General features: G+C 48.6%; 1 protein-coding gene across 1 annotated transcript; it reads left to right on the forward strand.

Moving 5' to 3' along the window:
- Nucleotides 1-768: 768 nt before the first annotated feature.
- Nucleotides 769-15,998, forward strand: bloc1s6 (biogenesis of lysosomal organelles complex-1, subunit 6, pallidin). The gene is made up of 6 exons (XM_073032772.1): nucleotides 769-840; nucleotides 1,199-1,292; nucleotides 5,611-5,755; nucleotides 7,195-7,282; nucleotides 12,162-12,248; nucleotides 14,356-15,998. The coding sequence occupies exons 2-6, from the start codon at nucleotides 1,238-1,240 to the stop codon at nucleotides 14,473-14,475; spliced, it is 495 nt and encodes a 164-aa protein (XP_072888873.1). The 5' UTR covers nucleotides 769-840; nucleotides 1,199-1,237; the 3' UTR covers nucleotides 14,476-15,998.
- Nucleotides 15,999-17,832: the final 1,834 nt, after the last annotated feature.

A 17,832-nucleotide genomic window follows, 5' to 3' on the forward strand; every position in this document is an offset into this window, starting at 1 on the left:
AGAACAAGTGGTAGCTGTGAAAGGGGAGCCTCCTGTAAAAGTTGTGCCTAACTTTATTAACTTATCCCACAATCAATCTGCCTTCCCTCCTGCACAACCCACAACCCTCCATTTTCCTTACACCCATGTGCCTACCTAAAAGTCTCTTATTAGCCTCATCCACCATCCCTGGCAGTGTGATCCAGGCATTCATCGCTCACTGTGTGGAAAAAATAATAATCCACCTCTGACATCTTGCCTCTACTTTGCTCCACTCTCTCTAAACAAATGTCCAATGATACTGGCCATCATGGCCTAGCTGTCCACTCGATGTCCCTCATAATCTTGTAAACCTGAGGTGGGGTCTATGCTTCATTAAAGAGAGTCAAGTTACAAAAGCAGCACACACAAAATGCTGGAGGAACCCAGCAGGTCAGGCAGCATGAACAGTCGTTTTGGACTGATTGTTCCTCTTCATGGACGCTGCCTGGCCTGCCGGGTTCCCCTTGCATTTCCAGCACCCACTGAATGGCTTGTGTGGTCAGCACAGTTACAGTGAAGCTCTTATAAAGCTTTGCGGCTCGCCTGGAGCACCGCTTCCTCATGAGAGATGTGATTGTTCCGGAGAGATTCTGTAGGAATTATCGAGAAAGTTAGCAGGCTGGATTAGTTCTTGGAGCAAAGAAGGTTGCGACTCTCAAGAGGGCAGAAGGAAAAACTAACAAGGCGAATAAATATTGCATTTGTTTCCATGACTTTAGAGGGAAAAGGTGACCCGGAATCTTTAACGGGGCTCGGAAAGAGCAAGGGGAATGGGAGGGGCAGGAGAGCGGCCTGGCACTGCGGCAGCCCGGAGCTTTGGTGAGGGTGCAGCCCAGGGGAGGAATCGGCGGCGGGTGCAGAGCGCCGGGGACGGGGAGAGGCCCAGTCTGAGCCCGGGAGTGAGGCCAAGGCCCAGGGGTAAAGGTGAGACAAGGCCGGTCGGCCGGGGCTCTGTGAGTCGGGCTGGGGCTGGGGGTGGACCGAGGCCTGAAGCGCTGCCTCGGACATTCCTGGAGCAGCGGCCAGAAGACAGTCCGACCTCTCCTCCAGACTGCAGAGTTGGCGGCGGCCGGGTAACCGGGGAGAGGGTCGGGCCGGGAGTATGAGAAGCGGAGAGCCGAGCTGGGCCTCCTCCGTCCCCACTTACCGCCCTGACCTTTCCCCATTAACCCCACAGGAGGCGGCGAGTGTGAGGCCCGGCGCCAACCGCCATACCATGGAGCCAGGGCACTGGGCACAGGGCGCCGCTGATGGGCTCACAGCCCCCGCAGGTACGAGGGTGCGGCACCCCCGACGCCGGGGGAGGGACCGGGAGGTGGGTAGCAATTCAACGGCTGAAACTGGGGTATCCCCGAGAAAAGGGGCTGATCCCGGCTGGTCTCGGGTGGGTGGGTAGGAGGCACCGTCAGTGGAGTTGGTGGTGGGGTCCGGTTGAGATCGGCGTGGTGGTCAGGGTGAAGATCGGTGTGTGGTGGTCGGGGTGAAGATCGGTGTGGTGGACAGGGTGAAGATCGGTGTGTGGTGGTCGGGGTGAAGATCGGTGTGGTGGGGTCCGGTTGAGATCGGGGTGAAAATCGGTGTGTGGTGGTCGGGGTGACGATCGGTGTGTGGTGGTCGGGGTGAAAATCGGTGTGGTGGTCAGGGTGACGATCGGTGTGGTGGTCAGGGTGAAGATCGGTGTGTGGTGGTCGGGTGAAGATCGGTGTGGTGGGGTCCGGTTGAGATCGGTGTGGTGGTCAGGGTGAAGATCGGTGTGTGGTGGTCGGGGTGAAGATCGGTGTGGTGGTCAGGGTGAAGATCGGTGTGGTGGGGTCCGGTTGAGATCGGGGTGAAGATCGGTGTGTGGTGGTCGGGGTGAAGATCGATGTGGTGGTCGGGGTGACGATCGGTGTGTGGTGGTCGGGGTGAAGATCGGTGTGGTGGTCAGGGTGACGATCGGTGTGGTGGTCGGGGTGAGATCCATAGGTGATAGGCACGTGTCATCCGTGAGAGGGGGTAGGGGTCTGGGTGAGGGTCCACTGGAGGTGTGGCGGTCAGGGAGAGGTTCATGGGGGGTGGGGCCATCAGAGTGATATCCACGGGGGTGGGGGAGGTCAGATTGAGATCCACGGGGGTGGGGGAACATTAGGGTGAGATCCATGGGGTGGGGTGGGTCAGTGTGAGATCCACAGGGGCAGGGTGGGGAGGTCAGGGTGAGATCCATGAGGGCATAGGGTAGTCAAGGTGAGATACATGGGGGGCATTTAGAGTGAGATCCATGGGGGGGTGCAGGCCCAGGTGAGAGCCGTGAGTTAATGAAGGAGTTTAATCTCATTAATGTGAGGTGATGTATTTTACAAGTACATAACTAATCATAACGTGATTCGGAAGACAGAGGCGGTGCTGGCCTCTGTTAATTGGGGCAGCGAGGTTATACTCCACACCTATATAGGGGAGGCCTCACCTGGAGTAATATGTGCAGTTCCGCTTAGCACACGACAGGACACGTTTGATAATTCTGGAGAGCATGCAGAGAGGTTTCACCTGGGATGGAACAAGAAGCAGAATCTGTATTGGGTTCTCAGCACTCTCTTCTATGATGTGAATTTGTCGTTTTGGATAGACATGAAGTAACTAGATATTAGAAAATTAATATATAGTGCAAAATATGAGGAAGTGTCAATGCAGCATTCAGAAATCTGATGGCAGCAGGAAGAGTCTGATCCCTGAATTACTGAGTGTGGGTCTTCTGACATTTCGTTAATGAGGAGAGACTGGAGGGCTACATCAGTTGCCCCTGGAGCCGAGGGTGTTGAGGGGAAGGATGCTAGAGGTATATGATTATGAGAAGTTAATATAATTATGTTTGAATGCAGAAAACAATCAAGGCAAATGTAATGTTGGCATTCCTTTCAAGAGGATTAGAATGTAAAAGCAAGGATTTAATGTTGAGGCTTTATAAAGCACTCTGAGACCTCACTTGGAGTATTACGAGCAGTTTTGGGCCCCTTATCCAAGAAAGGATGTTCTGACATTGGAGAGGGTTCAGAGGAAGTTCTCAAAAAATATTCTAGGAATGAAAGGGCTACCATATGAGGACCAGTTGATGGGGACCTGTACTCACCGGAATTCGGAAGAGTGAGTGGGGATCTCATTAAAACCCATCGAATGTTGAAAGGCCTTGATAGAGTGGATGTGGAGAGAGTGTCTCTGGTATTGGGAGAGTCTAGAACTAGAGGGCACAGCCTCAGAGTAGAGGGACGTCCATTTAGAAACAGAGATATGAAGCAATTTCTTCAGCCAGAGATTGGGAATTTGTTGCCACAGGCGGCTATGGAGGCCAAGTCATTGGATATATTTAAGGCGGATGTTGATAGATTCTTGATTAGTCAGGGCGTGAAGAGATACAGGGAAAAAGCAGGAGATTGGGACTGAGAGGGAAGCGAAGCAGCCTCAATTCTGCTCCTATATCTTTTGGTCTTGTACTTTCCCCTTCTGAATAGAACTGGAGACTGTGATTGGGATGTTTTTCAGCACAGGATTGGTGGCCGCTTGGAAAACACTCCAGAGGGAGTGGTGGAAGCTGAGTCACTGATGGCAATAAAGTGATTCAATGAACACTTGTATCTCTTAGGCACAAATCGCAGGTTTTGAGGGGGTAACCAAGACAGGTGATGTAGACAGTGAGGTACATGGACCTTACTAAAGTTTTTGACATGGGGCATGGTGGGCTGCTGTAGGACTGTAAGGCAAAATGGATTTGAGGTAAACTGAATTTCTGATAGGAAGGAGAGGGTAATACCGGTTGGAAGTTTCTGATTGGAAGTGTGTTACAAGTGGTGTACTGCAGGGATTAGATCTAGGGTCTTCGTTATCGACGTAATGGATAAGAATGTACGATTGGTCAATTCGTAGATGATGCAGATATTGGTGGAGTGATAGACAGTGAAGTTTATCCTGGAGTACTGTTGGACATAGATCATCTGAAAGGTTGGGTGGGGCAGTTGCTGAGGGAATTTAATGCAGACAACTGTGAGGTAATGTTCTGTCAACTTTCTGAGTGAGTTGTACACTGCAAGCTTCTGTGAAGCAGGCACTGGGACACTGTTTACATTTCATACCTCTGTAGCCTCTCACTAGTTAGATCACATACTTCATTTTTATTTCCCAGCCAAGTTAGACATATTTTCCCAGAATCCACTTCATTGGTAAGATCTTTGCCCACACAATCTCCTGTCTAACCCAATTGGAATTGGTTTATTATTGTCGCATGTACTAAGATATAGTAAAAAGCTTGTCTTGCAAACTGTTCATACAGATCAGATCATTACACAGTGCACTAAGATAGAACAAGGTAAATTAATAACAGAATGCAGAATAATGTGTAACAGCTACAGGGAAAATGTAGTGCGGGTAGACAATAAGATGCAAGATTTAATGAGATAGATTATAGATTGTGAGGTCAAAAGTCCATTTTATTGTTCAAGGGAATCATTCGATAGTCTTACAACAGCAGATAGAGACTGTCCTCGAGTCTTCCGGCTTCTGCCCAATGGGAGGGGGAGTTGGGGGAGAGGAAAGAAGGGTGTGGGTGGGTGGCTGGCTGCTTCACTGAGGCAGTACGAAGTGTAGGCAGAGTCTGTGAAGGGGAGGTCGGTTTCTGTGAACTGCTGAGTAATAAGCACAAACTCTCTGCAGTTTCTAAACAAGAGAAAATCTGCAGATGCTGGAAATCCGAGCAACACACACAAAATGCTGGAGGAACTCAGCAGGTCAGGCAGCATCTATGGAAAAGAGTACAGTCGACATTTCGGGCTGAGACCCTTCAGCAGGATTGGAGAAAAAAAATGAGTAGATTTAAAAGGAGGGGGGTGAGAAACACAAGGTGATAGGTGTTCATCGATTTCTCAAAGTTATGTTTTTGCCCCCCTCCCTCCTCTCCTTCACCAGCCCCATCCCCTTTTTTTTTCCCTCTCTCACCTTATCTCCTTGCCCGCCCATTGCCTCCCTCTGGTGCTCTTCCTCTCTTTTCTTTCTCCCATGGCCGTCTGTCCTATCCTGTTAGATTCCCCCTTCTCCAGCCCTGTATCTCTTTCATCAATCAACTTTGCAGCTCTTTACTTCATCCCTCCCCCTCCCGGTTTCACCTATCATCTCTCCCCTTCCCTCACATTTTAAATCTACTCATCTTTTTTTCTCCAGTCCCAATGAAGGGTCTTGGCCCAAAACATCAATAGCACTCTTTTCCACGGATGCTGTCTGGCCTGCTGAGTTCCTCCAGCACTTTGTGCGTGTTTCTCTGCAGTTCTTGTTGCTTCACCTAGCTGAAAGCATCCAGTCAGGATGCTTTCAAAGGTGCATTGAAAACAAATTGGTAAGAGTTGACAGGGTATTTTCCCACCTCTTTGTGCCTTCAGCAGGTTTACCATCCAAGCCTTCAGTAATCCAGCTAGGCATGTAGGCATGTGGCAGCTGAACACATTACATGTGTTAACCCAAAGTTGAGAATACATTGTCATTTGAAACATGACAGAGTTTCTGTGGACGATCAGAGTGTTGCTTACTGTAGTGTGGGTAACAGTCGTGCGTGTGCTCCTTCCTGTTTCTCAGGTGTCACTGAAAGCGGCCTGGAGTACGAGGGCTCGGGCGAACTGATGTGTGTGAATCAGGAGACTGTGGAGAAGCTGACGGAAGGGTTAATATCTCACTATCTTCCGGATCTGAAGCAACTGAAAAATGCCCTCCAGGAACTGACGTACGTCTGTAAATGTATTCACTCTCGGCCATCGATTGTTTCATTGGTTGCTAGGTCTAAGGGAAATGGGGAAAATTGATACCCACAAAGAGTGGCAACGCAAGGAGACAGAGGGGTATACGAGGCATACAGCAAACATACTTACACCATTTGGGGTGTTGACCATAAAAGATCCAGAGGAACTTCACGAGAATGCTTCTGGGAATGAAAGAGTTAATGTATGATGAGTGTGTGGGTGATGACTCTGGGCCTATACTCTCTGGAGCTTAGAAGAATGGGGGGTGGAGGCGGAATATCATTGAATCCTATCATATATTGAAAGGCCTAGGTAGAATAAATGTGGAGAGAATGTTTCCTATGGTGGGGGAGTCTAGAACCAGAGGACACAGCCTCAGAATAGAGGGATGTCCATTTAGAACAGAGATGAGGAGGAATTTCTTTAGCCTGAGGGTGGTGAATCTGTGGAATTCATTGCCACAGGTGGCTGTGGAGGCCAGATCATTGAGTATATTTAAATGGAGGTTGATAGGTTCTTGATTAGTCAGAGTGTCAAAGGTTATGAAAGAAGGCAAGAGAATTGGGTTGACAGGGATAATAAATCAGTCTAATGGAATGGTGGAGCAGATTTGATGGGCTGAATGGCCCAATTCTGCTCTTATGTCTAATGGTCTTATAGACTTAAAGGTTGGGATGTCATGTTGCAGCTGTATAAAACGGCCGGAGTATTGTGTGCAGTGTCAGGTGTGGGTGGGGGAATAGGTAGGAGGGGGATTATCAAGTGGGAAGCAATTTGCTTTAATTGTGAACCACAAACAAAATGCTGGAGGAACTCAGCAGGTCTGGCAGCATCTGTGGAAAAGAGTACAGTTGACGTTTTGGGCCAAGACCATTCATCAAGACTGGAAAGGTTGGGGGGGAGGGGTAGAAGCCAGAATAAGGTGGTAGGGGTAGTGGGGTCAGAGTACACACTGGTAGGTGATAGGTGAGACCAGGTGAGGGGGAAGGTGGGTGGTAGGGGCAGGGGGTCGAGTACACGCTAATAGGTAATAGGTAGATAGAGATAGATAGATAGATAGATACTTTATTCATCCCCATGGGGAAATTCAACTTTTTTCCAATGTCCCATACACTTGTTGACCAGGTGAGGGGGAAGGTGGGGGAGGGAGGAATTAAGTGAGAATCTATTGTGTTTATGATGTGCTTTGGTATGGGATGATTGTGAACGACCTGCCCCGTAGCTGAGCCGAGATTCTTCATTAAGACTGAAAAGGCAGGGTGGGGGGGGGGGGGGTGTTTAGAAGCCAGAATAAGGTGGTAGTAGGTTGACAATCTGTCCTCTGTGTATTCCAGCCCCAGGCTTCTCGCTGGGAGTCAGTGCATGGTGTCTGAAAAGGGGCTGAGAGCAGTGTCCTTAAACTTGTTTGTATTTCACATTTTAGACAAAATCAAGTGGTTCTGTTGGACACTCTGGAACAGCAGATCGCCAAATTCCGCGAGTGCCATCTGGTGCTGGATATCAACGCTCTTGTGAGTACAATGTGGAACAGAAGTGGTCAGGCAATAGAGAGAAATGGTTTCAGGGTCCGATTCTCTCTGCAAGGAGACCTTCTGCTCTGCCAGCTCATTGGAAAAACTCTCCACTTGCCTACAATTTACCCAGAACAGAGCCAGAGCTCAAGAGAACAATTACATAAATAGCAGCAGGGGTAACCGGGATCTCTGCTCCACTACTGTGTACATTTGTAGCTGCACCAACCCATGTCTCTGTGGTTCCCTAGAGCAAAATTACTCACTGAGTACTGGGGTGGGACACGCAGGAATCACGGGAGGAAAGCTAATAATGTTAAAGGTTACAGGGTCGATTTGGAATAAAATGTGCTTGGATGTGCTGGTCACCGAATTATAGGAAAGATATCAATAAATTAGAGAGAGTGCAGAGACGATTTACTAGGATGTTACCAGGGTTTCAGCACTTAAGTTACAGAGAAAGGTTGAACAAGTTAGGTCTCTATTCATTGGAGCGTAGAAGGTTGAGGGGGGATTTGATCGAGGTATTTAAAATGTTGAGAGGGATAGATAGAGTTGACGTGAATAGGCTGTTTCCATTGAGAGTAGGGGAGATTCAAACGAGAGGACATGATTTGAGAGTTAGGGGGCAAAAGTTTAAGGGAAACACGAGGGGGTATTTCTTTACTCAGAGAGTGATAGCTGTGTGGAATGAGCTTCCTGTAGAAGTAGTAGAGGCCAGATCAGTTGTGTCATTTAAGGTAAAATTGGATAGGTATATGGATAGGAAAGGAGTGGAGGGTTATGGGCTGAGTGCGGGTAGGTGGGACTAGGTGAGATTAAGAGTTCGGCACGGACTAGGAGGGCCGGAATGGCCTGTTTCCGTGCTGTGATTGTTATATGGTTATATAAATAAATGCCAGGTCAGGCCCACAGCAGGATGGGAAATGTGACTTATGCAACTTTTGATAATTAGTACATAGATCCTGTTTCAGGATTCTAGTTTGGTTAAAGTCATTTCAAGTACGCGAGTGTGAAGGAGAATGAAATTAAGGATCCAGTGCTTGCCCAGCATACACGAATAAACTCTTCTCGGGCTGCTAGCTGGGTACAGATATCGATTTTAACTCATGTTTCCGAGAAACTCTGCCATCTTCATCAGGGATGATGCCTGGGCATGTCTAGTCCAGTGGTATTTAAAACACAATAAATAGAAATACTTAAGATAACAAATCCATAGATTGACTGTATGTCCATAAAGTGATGCAATGCACAGGAGTGTCTGTACATAAGGGACTGATGGGAAATGATAAAGTAATGGTGGTTGGGGGTGTGGAGGGGTGGGTTGGTGGCTGGAGGTTTTGTTCAACCTTGCTGCTTGGGGAGACACGGAGCAAACACAATCGCTGGAGGAATGTTGGGCAGCATCTGTGGTAGCAAAGGAGTACATGATAGTTCAGTCCAGGAACCAGCAAAGGGCTTAGAACTGGTCCATTGCCACAGTGGGAATGAGGTGTCATTGACTGGACTGGTCCCAGGAGGGTGGATTTACAGTGTGAGGAAAAGCTTGTGTTTCCGAGTGTTTGGTGGAATTGGGAGTGATCTCAGAGCTCAGTGAAGCTTAAAGTTAACATTGCAGGGTAAGTTGGATGTAGGGAGGATGTCTGTCTGCCTAATGAGCCCAGAACCAGGGGCTCACAGTCTTTGAAAAACAAGTGAGTCATGTTCAACTGAGATAAGGAGAAACTTCTTGCCTTGGAAGGTGGTGAATCTAGAATTATCCACCAGAGCATATGTCTTCATTGGCCTTCAGAAATCAAAGTATTGAGTACAGGAGTTGGATTATGTGTTGAAGCTGTAAAAGACGTTAGTGAAGCCTAATTAGTGTATTGTGTGTAGTTCAGGTGATCTAACCACAGGAAAAATATCAATAAGATTGAAACAGTACAGAGAGAATTTAGAAGGATGTGGCCAGGACTGTGTTACAGCGGTCAGAAGCCTGTGAAGAGGTTCGCCGATTAGAAAAGGCAGCGATTCTTGGCAGTTTGGAGCCTTGAGCAACATCCAATCTTGCCAATAGATTGGCAAGAACAAATTAAAGTAAGGCTGGGACAGAGTTAGAGGGAGATTTTGAGGCTTCAACAAGGAGAGGCTTCTGTCAGAGAAGACAAACAAGTAGGTAGAGTTCTCCCCACAGTTCTTCCTTCTTTATATCTGCTCAGTTGGACTGTAGAGATGCCCAGCAGGAGAGTTGATTGTGATTGGGGATTTCTCCAGTGATTGGGGATTTCTTGTGGGATGTTGGAAGGCAGGGAGACCTCCAGTATCTCTGAACACTACAACTGCAAGAAGTGCATCCAGCTGCAGCTTCTAACAGTTTGCGTTAAGGAGCCAGAGCTGGAACTGGATGAGCAGGTAATCTGGGAGGCTGAGGGAGTGATAGATAGGACATATAGAGAGGTAGTTACACCCAAGGTGCAGGACACAGGACACTGGTGACAGGAAGGGGAAAGGGGTTAAGGAGCCAGTGCAGAGTACCTCTGTGGCCAACCCCCTCAACAACGGGTATAACACTTTGGATACTGTCTGGGGAAATAACCTAACAGAGGAAAGTCACAGTGTCCAGTCTCTGGCATTGAGTCTGAGTGACTCAGATGGCAGGGGTGAGAACAGAATGCTCCGGTGATTGGGGATTTGTTAGTTGGGGAACAGACAGGAGGTTCTGTGGATGAGAATGAGATTCCTGAATGGTATGTTGCCTCCCAGGTGCCAGGGTCCGGCATATCTCGGATCGAGTCCTCGGCATTCTTAAGTGGGAGGGTGAACAGCCAGAGGTCATGGTCCGTGTAGGTACCAATGACATGGGTGGGACGAGTGATGAGGTTCTGCATTGGGAATTCAGAGTTAGGTGCTAAGTTAAAGGGCAGGACCTCAAGGGTTGTGACCTCAGGATTGCCATCCATGTCACATGCTAGTGAGGCCAGAACTAGGAAGATTATACAGTTTAATATGTAGCTAAGGAGTTGGTGTAGGAGGGAGGGCATAAGATTTTTGGATCATCACCCAGGGAAGGTGGAACCTCTACAGAAAAGATGGTTTGCACCTGAACTGGAAGGGGACTAATATAAGATAAAGGAGCAAAATTAGACCACTGACCCATTGAGCCTGCTCTGCCATTTCATCATGGCTGATCCATTTTTCTCAGCCCTGGTCTCCTGCCTTCTCCCCGTATCCCTTCGTGCCCTGACCAGTCGAGAATCTATCTACCTCTGTCTTAAATGTACATGAAGACTTGGCCTACACAGCTGCCTGCAGCAAAGAATTCCACAGATTCACCACTCTCCAGCTAAAGAAATTCCTCCTCAACTCTGTTCTAAAAGGACACCCTCTCTACATCCACTCTATCAAGGCCTTCTAATATTCGATAGGTTTCAGTTAGGTCATCCCTCATTTCTGAATTCTAGTGAATACGGGCCCAGAGCCATCAAACACTACTGGGGGAACTAAACCAGGGAGAGAATGAGGAAGAGTGACTAACCGGGCAAAGGGGCAAGGTTAGCGGGAGGTTTACTATTGTCAACCCGTTCTGTCACAGTTGTTTTTGAATGGACTCACTATTGGAATCATGGAGTACTACTGCACAGGAAAAGGCCAATCGGCCCATCTGGTACATGCTGAACTATTCTATCCAGTGCCATCGATCTGCACCTGGTCCATAGCGCTCCACACACCTCACAGGTACAATCCTGGTCTGCTGCTGCTGCAGCCCACAATGCGTTGTGCATTCAGGGAGGCTCTTCTACACACCACTGCATTAGCACGAGGTTAATTGAGTTCCTGTCACCTTGACCCAGCCTGGCTATTCTCCTCTGAGGTGCTTATGGAGTATACCACACCGTGCAGCACGAGCAAACCTTCCCGCTAGGATACTGGACTAGAATATAAAAGCAGGAATGGAATGTGGAGACTAGCGATGAAGGCATTTGTTGTGGATAAAATCGTACAATGTTAGAATCCCTGTTTAAAATGTTCCATTCCAAATCTGCATTTGAAAAATTATTATGGTTTGATGAAGTGATTTCCCCACCCCGACCAACAGTAGAATTTCCTGGTCCTTCTAGACCAGGCAGAGGCAGATTTAAACCTGGCTTTGCTGGGGAGGTGTGGAGGTTGGATTTGACAGTTGGTGAATAGTTGTTTTGGAAAGTTAAAGACAAAGTGTGTTGTGAGAAAGCATCTGTATCTTTTTAAATTTTTGTACATGTTTGTTTTCATTTGTCTATTTGTAACTATTTTTTCATCACAACTTTTGGTCAGTTTTTGGACATTTTTCATCCAGCACTAAGTGAAACTGCTTGCGGAAACGTACTGTTGCAGCTTCTCATCTGGTGACCATCGTAGGGCACGCTGACTCACACCTGATAGAGAGGTGTGGCTGAATGGCAGAGCAGAACAGTCTCACACTCTCAATCTCACTCTCTCTCTCTCTCTCACACACACACGAGTCTCAGCTCAAGATTTGATGGAAGATTTTCAAGGGATTTTTTTTCTCAGTGTGGTGCTGCCTTTGCAAATAGGTGTTCATTTACCACTTCTCCTCACCTCCCCTGGTGTCCCTCCTTCCCTTTCTCCTCTCTTATCAGATTCCTTCCTCAGCCTTTTACCTTTTTCACCTGTCACCTTCTAGCTTGTCCTCCTTCCCCTCACCCCCCACCACCTTATTCTGACATCTTCCCCCTTCCTTTTCAGTCCTGATGAAGGGTCTCAGCCCGAAACATTGACTCTTTGGTCATTTCCATAGATGCTGCCAGACCTGCTGAGTTACTCCAGCATTTTGTGTGTGTTGCTCTGGATTTCCAGAATCGGCAAAGTCTCTTTGTGTTCATTTATTTTCCTGTAGTTTACAGAGGCCAAATGTTACCATGATAAACTGGTGAACATTCGGAGGGAAATGGTCACGTTGCATGAAAGGACGACAAGGCTGAAGGTATGGAACCCCACGGCTCATCCTGAATGAAGTTTCTGGACATGTTACTATCAACCCTCTCTCCACTTTGACTGCATTGTCTGTCCTTTAGCACTGCAGCACAGAAACACATAGGCCCTTCAGCCCCATTGTTTCATGCCAACCCAAGTTGCTCATCTACACTATTCCAATTTGCCCATTCTTGGCCCATATCTCACCCTTCCACCTCATGTATCTGACCACTTATCTTCTAAAAGTCATTACTGAAGCTGCCTCAACCATGTCCTCGGATTTTTGGATTTTAGACCAGAGTGGTGGAGGGAGGGGCTTTAGGACTCCTTGTTCATCTGGGATAACTCCATGCATGGAGTTCTGTGGGATGGCTGTAGACTTTCCAGGCCTTGTTTTATTTTTCATTACAGTATGTTACCGGCCTCTGCCATCACATGCTGATGGTGGTGCGTTTTCCGTTTGTCACACTCCCAACGTGCCAGCTGATCAGGGAGACCTGATCTTCATGGCCCGCCATTGAACGTCCTTCAGCTTGTGAGCCAGCACAGTCGTCCTGTGGTGGCACTGCCCTGTTGTGCGGTGTTGGCAAGTGGATTGGGGGCTTTAAATGGTGGTAAACTGCAATGATGGAAGTGGGAATGCAGTCCAGCAATCAGTAAATCCAGGATCAAATGGGAACGGTCAAGGAATGATAGATCCAGTTGACTTTACTGTCTGAATTCCTGTTACCACTGTGGGTGCTTTCCTTTAGCCAAAGGCAGGCAATGTCCTCAGCTCCAGAAATGGGATGAATTTTGGCTGTTGTCATTCATTGACTATCTTCACAGTTATTTTTAGCTTCTCCTTTATCATATCATTTATCAATGGCTTTGTATCAGCCCCGTCCCTGTGGTTGCCAAAGACCCCACGAACCTGCAGTGCCCACCGGCCCTCACACTGTGGTCTTTAATTTGAGGTTTGGAGTTTTCTGCTGTTCCTGAAATCTGCCTTCTGTGAAAGTCCATCTCTGTCCTGTGGGGACCAGAGTCCTGTATCTGTAGGGAACGTGGGGACTGTTGTGCTGGATCTCTAAGAGACATGGGGACTGGTGTTCTGGGGGAATGTGGGGATTGGTGTTCTGGGTCTCTGGGGGAATGTGGGGATTGGTGTTCTGGGTCTCTGGGGGAACGTGGGGAATGGTGTTCTGGGTCTCTGGGGGAATGTGGGGACTGATGTTCTGGGTCTGTGGGGATTGGTGTTCTGGGTCTCTGGGGGAATGTGGGGATTGGTGTTCTGGGTCTCTGGGGGAACGTGGGGAACGGTGTTCTGGGTCTCTGGGGGAATGTGGAGATCGGTGTTCTGGGTCTCTGGGGGAATGTGGGGAACGGTGTTCTGGGTCTCTGGGGGAATGTGGGGACTGATGTTCTGGGTCTCTGGGGAATGTGGGGACTGATGTTCTGGGTCTCGGGGGGAATGTGGGGATCGGTGTTCTGGGTCTCTGGGGGAATGTGGGGAACGGTGTTCTAGGTCTCTGGGGAATGTGGGGACTGATGTTCTGGGTCTCTGGGGGAATGTGGGGACTGATGTTCTGGGTCTCTGGGGGAATGTGGGGACTGATGTTCTGGGTCTGTGGGAATTGGTGTTCTAGGTCTCTGGGGGAATGTGGGGACTGATGTTCTGGGTTTCAGGGGAATGTGGGGATTGGTGTTCTGGGTCTCTGGGGGAACGTGGGGAACGGTGTTCTGGGTCTCTGGGGGAATGTGGGGACTGATGTTCTGGGTCTGTGGGGGAATGTGGGGATTGGTGTTCTGGGTCTCTGGGGGAACGTGGGGAACGGTGTTCTGGGTCTGTGGGGGAATGTGGGGATTGGTGTTCTGGGTCTCTGGGGAATGGTGTTCTGGGTCTCTGGGGCAATGTGGGGACTGATGTTCTGGGTCTGTGGGGGAATGTGGGGATTGGTGTTCTGGGTCTCTGGGGGAACGTGGGGAACGGTGTTCTGGGTCTGTGGGGGAATGTGGGGATTGGTGTTCTGGGTCTCTGGGGGATCATGGGGAATGGTGTTCTGGGTCTCGGGGGAATTTGGGGAATGGTGTTCTGGGTCTATAGGTAACATGCTTATACGTTTCTCTGTTTGCAGAGAAGAGCTTTAAAACTTCAGCAGCAGAGACAGAAGGAAGTGCTGGAACACGAGCAGCAAAGGGAGAAGGAGTTGGAACGAGAGCGGCAACTGATTGCTAAGCCTGCGAAGCTCTCGTAGGCACCAGGGGCTGTGGCTTTGACAGCAAACACCAGCAGACTGGAGGTTCAGTGTATTTGGAGGACGTCCTGTCGCACAATGTTTCAGAGCACGGACTTATGAATACTAACCTTCAGTTTGTCTGCTGTGAACAACTCAAAATACCAACCGTAGGAATCCAAAATGCACTTTTGATGAAGGGGAGATTTTCAGTGGGGCCTCTGGGTGATGTGTGGTCCAACATTATACACAGAGCCCAGTGCGAGGTACGATGTTGGACCACGCATTGTAGCAGTAACGTCGTGCCCTGGCACTGCATGGCTTTCATTGTCCTCAAACAACATTGGTTCCGGGTTCTTCTGCCCCTTGGAACAATGGTTAATCAGGCAGCGATGGTCTAGAACGCTGTGATCACCCCCTTGAGTGAGGTCTCTGAAGAAGCAGGTCATCTCGTTTCTCTGTGGCCTGGACGGGTGTCTGGGGTCCAGGGAAGTCAGACTGGATGTCACAACCGAGGCTGTTGCGTTATCTTCAGGTTTATGGATGATGCCCACACTCAGAATAGTTACTAAACTGTGAGCAAGTCACGGGTTTGGTTTGGGACTGATGCCCCAACGTGGAACACAGTTTGGAATTTAGACGTTATGGGTTGCAGCACAGGTTTGTCAGGAGAAGTGAATGTAGAGATCCCACTCTGAGTTGGCAGCTGGGAATGTGCTCTTCATTGTCCTCTCTGCTCACACTTGCCTACATCCTCAGCTCAGGGTTTCATTACAGTCACTGATGACAGACTGATGGGTAGGTTTGCTTTCAGAATCACTTTAATGCCATTCCTAAAGTTGTTTAAACTCAATTCCACCACAGGCATGTCTGCCTCAGCCTCTGCTCTGGACTAAAGTGTGACTGTAATACTGGTGATAGGCTCATTTACTGTCACTAAACCCTGACCACACACCATTCCATCAGGGCTTGCTTCTCCAGTCCAGCACCTGTGCCTCACCAGAGGTCAGTCAGACTGTTGCCTAGAGACAGTTACTGAAAGAGAGAAACGTTTAAAACGATGTTTACTGCCTTCCTGATTGTGGCTGCAAGGCTGGAATTTCCCCTCTATGTAATGGGCTCATTCTGTAAGCCAAGTTAAACTCAGTGGGTGGGGGAGTCCTTCTTTTGCTTCTTAAGCCCCATCACCCCTACAGGGGCTTGGCCACCAACAGCACTTGCCAGAGTCCTTGGCCCTGAGCCAATAGAAGGTTGATGGGCCTTGTGGCTTCCACTTTCACCCACGACTTCGTACGTCTTCTCGGTGAAGATTCGTCTGTCCCAGGAATGAGCTTCTGTTGGCGTTGGCTCTGGATCTTTACAGGATGCCCAAGCCTGGTTTCGAACTGTCGATGGCGGAGTTGGGTGGGGAGGTTAATCGGTGCAAATCATCTGGGAACTAACAAACCACCCCAAAACAAAATTAAAAGTTTCACTTGGCGTTTTTTGATTATACTTACTTGAAATAAAATGTAAGATGTTGGAAATAAAGATAAAGGATTAAAGATCAGCTTTATTTGTCACATGTACACAGAAACATACAGTAAAATGTGTCGTTTGCATCAATGACCAACACAGTCCGAGGATGCGCTGGGGTGGGGGGGGGGGGGGGGGGAGGCAGCCCATATGTGTAACCATGTGTCCGATGCAATAAAGTTTAATGTAAATTTATTATTAAAGTACATATATGTCACCATATATGATTCATTTTCTTGCGGGCATTCTCAGTTGATACCATGGAATCAATGAAAAACTACACACAACGACAGACAAGCAACCAATGTGCCTGCCCACAACTCATTTGCCATAACCCGTACATCTTTGGACTGTGGGAGGAAACTAGAGCACCTGGCGGAAACCCATGCAGTCACGGGCAGAACGTACAAACTCCTTACAGACAGCAACAGGAAGTGAACCGCAATTCCTGGTGCTGTAAGTCGTTACTCTAAACGTTATACTACCATGATGAAATGTTCCACATGTGGGGCAGGAAGAGTGTCTTGTCATCAGCCTCCACAGCTGCTGCCTGACCAGCCGTGTTTCCCATACACAGTATTTTACATAGGATCACACGTGTTTGAAGGCTGAGGCACCTGTGGTCTGAATCCTCATGAGCCCCTAGGTGACCTGATAGCCTTCACTGAAAGAAGCCCTAAGTGACTGCTCTGCTCTGCCCTGTCCTGTACCCTGCACTCCTCCCCACCCGCTGCTCGGACGCTCTCTGATTGCACAGAGCCAAGTCGGGCACTGGGCTGACCCAGCATGGCACCCATTGGGGTTGAGTCACTGGCATGGTTTGTGGTGGGGTATTGGATGCTGCAGGGTGCTGGCTTGTGTTTGGTGGGCACATTTGTGGGTGGGGCAAATGTTTCTACCAACAGGGGAAGGGGTAAAAGCAAGTTACTGGCACCTTAAAACCAGTCACTTGGGCAGATGATACTCATCGGCCATGGTTAGCAGCTCATCTAGGAGAAGAAAATCTCTGATCTCAAACCTCCACTACATCATGATCATGGGGAAGGCTTTGGGAATAAACCCCCAGGGTAAAAGTCTAGAACTGGAGTCCCCAAGGCAGTCCTACGTTGAGTTCAACACTGACTGGCAACTTTGCATTGCCTCTGCTGCCAAACTATTGGTGTCTGCCATTCATCAGCTGTTTGGTAAGGGGGAACTTGCTACATGGGCAACAGCTTGCTCTCCGTATCATACTGCCCTAGACAGTTGGGTCACAACATCCATGGTCAGCCCTACTAATGGGCATCAAGATCCCATCCAACCCTGGGGACTAATCCACCATAGACCCAACACCCCCTGATCTCTACATGCCCTGGATTATTAGTTTACTCCAGATCTCCTTTCACCATGTCCTTCTCCTGGGTGAATACAATCTGATCTACTCATAGGCCTTCCCCTCGATCCAACACAGTCCTTCCTTTATCTTTGAGAGGTCCTGCTCCGCCACTTGCCTATCCTCTTTTTAATGTTCAAACGTTTTAGGCACATATATTTAGCTAGGGTGCAAAAGACTTTTGCACAGTACTGTCGTAATTTTATGTATTGCACTGTACTGCTGCTGCAAAATAAAATCTAATTTCATGACATCTGAGTGATGACAAACCTGATTCTGATCTGGGTCTCCATTGTGAACAGAGAGTGGGAAGGGGGCAGGAAGAGGGGAATCATGGTTGGGAAAATGGGAACGGAGAGGGGAGGGAGTGGGAGGCACCAGTGAGATATTTTGTAATGATCAGTAAACCAATTGTTTGGGATCAAATTACCTCACCTGGTGTCTCAGGACTGGGTGTGTCTACACCCACACCACTCCCTGCCCCTGGCACT

This window comes from Hemitrygon akajei, chromosome 30, assembly GCF_048418815.1.
Source record: "Hemitrygon akajei chromosome 30, sHemAka1.3, whole genome shotgun sequence".
Lineage (NCBI taxonomy): Eukaryota > Metazoa > Chordata > Chondrichthyes > Myliobatiformes > Dasyatidae > Hemitrygon > Hemitrygon akajei.

Coding starts and splice junctions, on each gene's coding strand:
- bloc1s6 (XM_073032772.1), top strand. CDS start 1,238: ATGGAGCCAGGGCACTGGGCACAGGGCGCCGCTGATGGGCTCACAGCC. Junction 5,756..7,194: donor AATGCCCTCCAGGAACTGAC/GTACGTCTGTAA, acceptor TTCACATTTTAG/ACAAAATCAAGTGGTTCTGT. Junction 7,283..12,161: donor TGCTGGATATCAACGCTCTT/GTGAGTACAATG, acceptor ATTTTCCTGTAG/TTTACAGAGGCCAAATGTTA.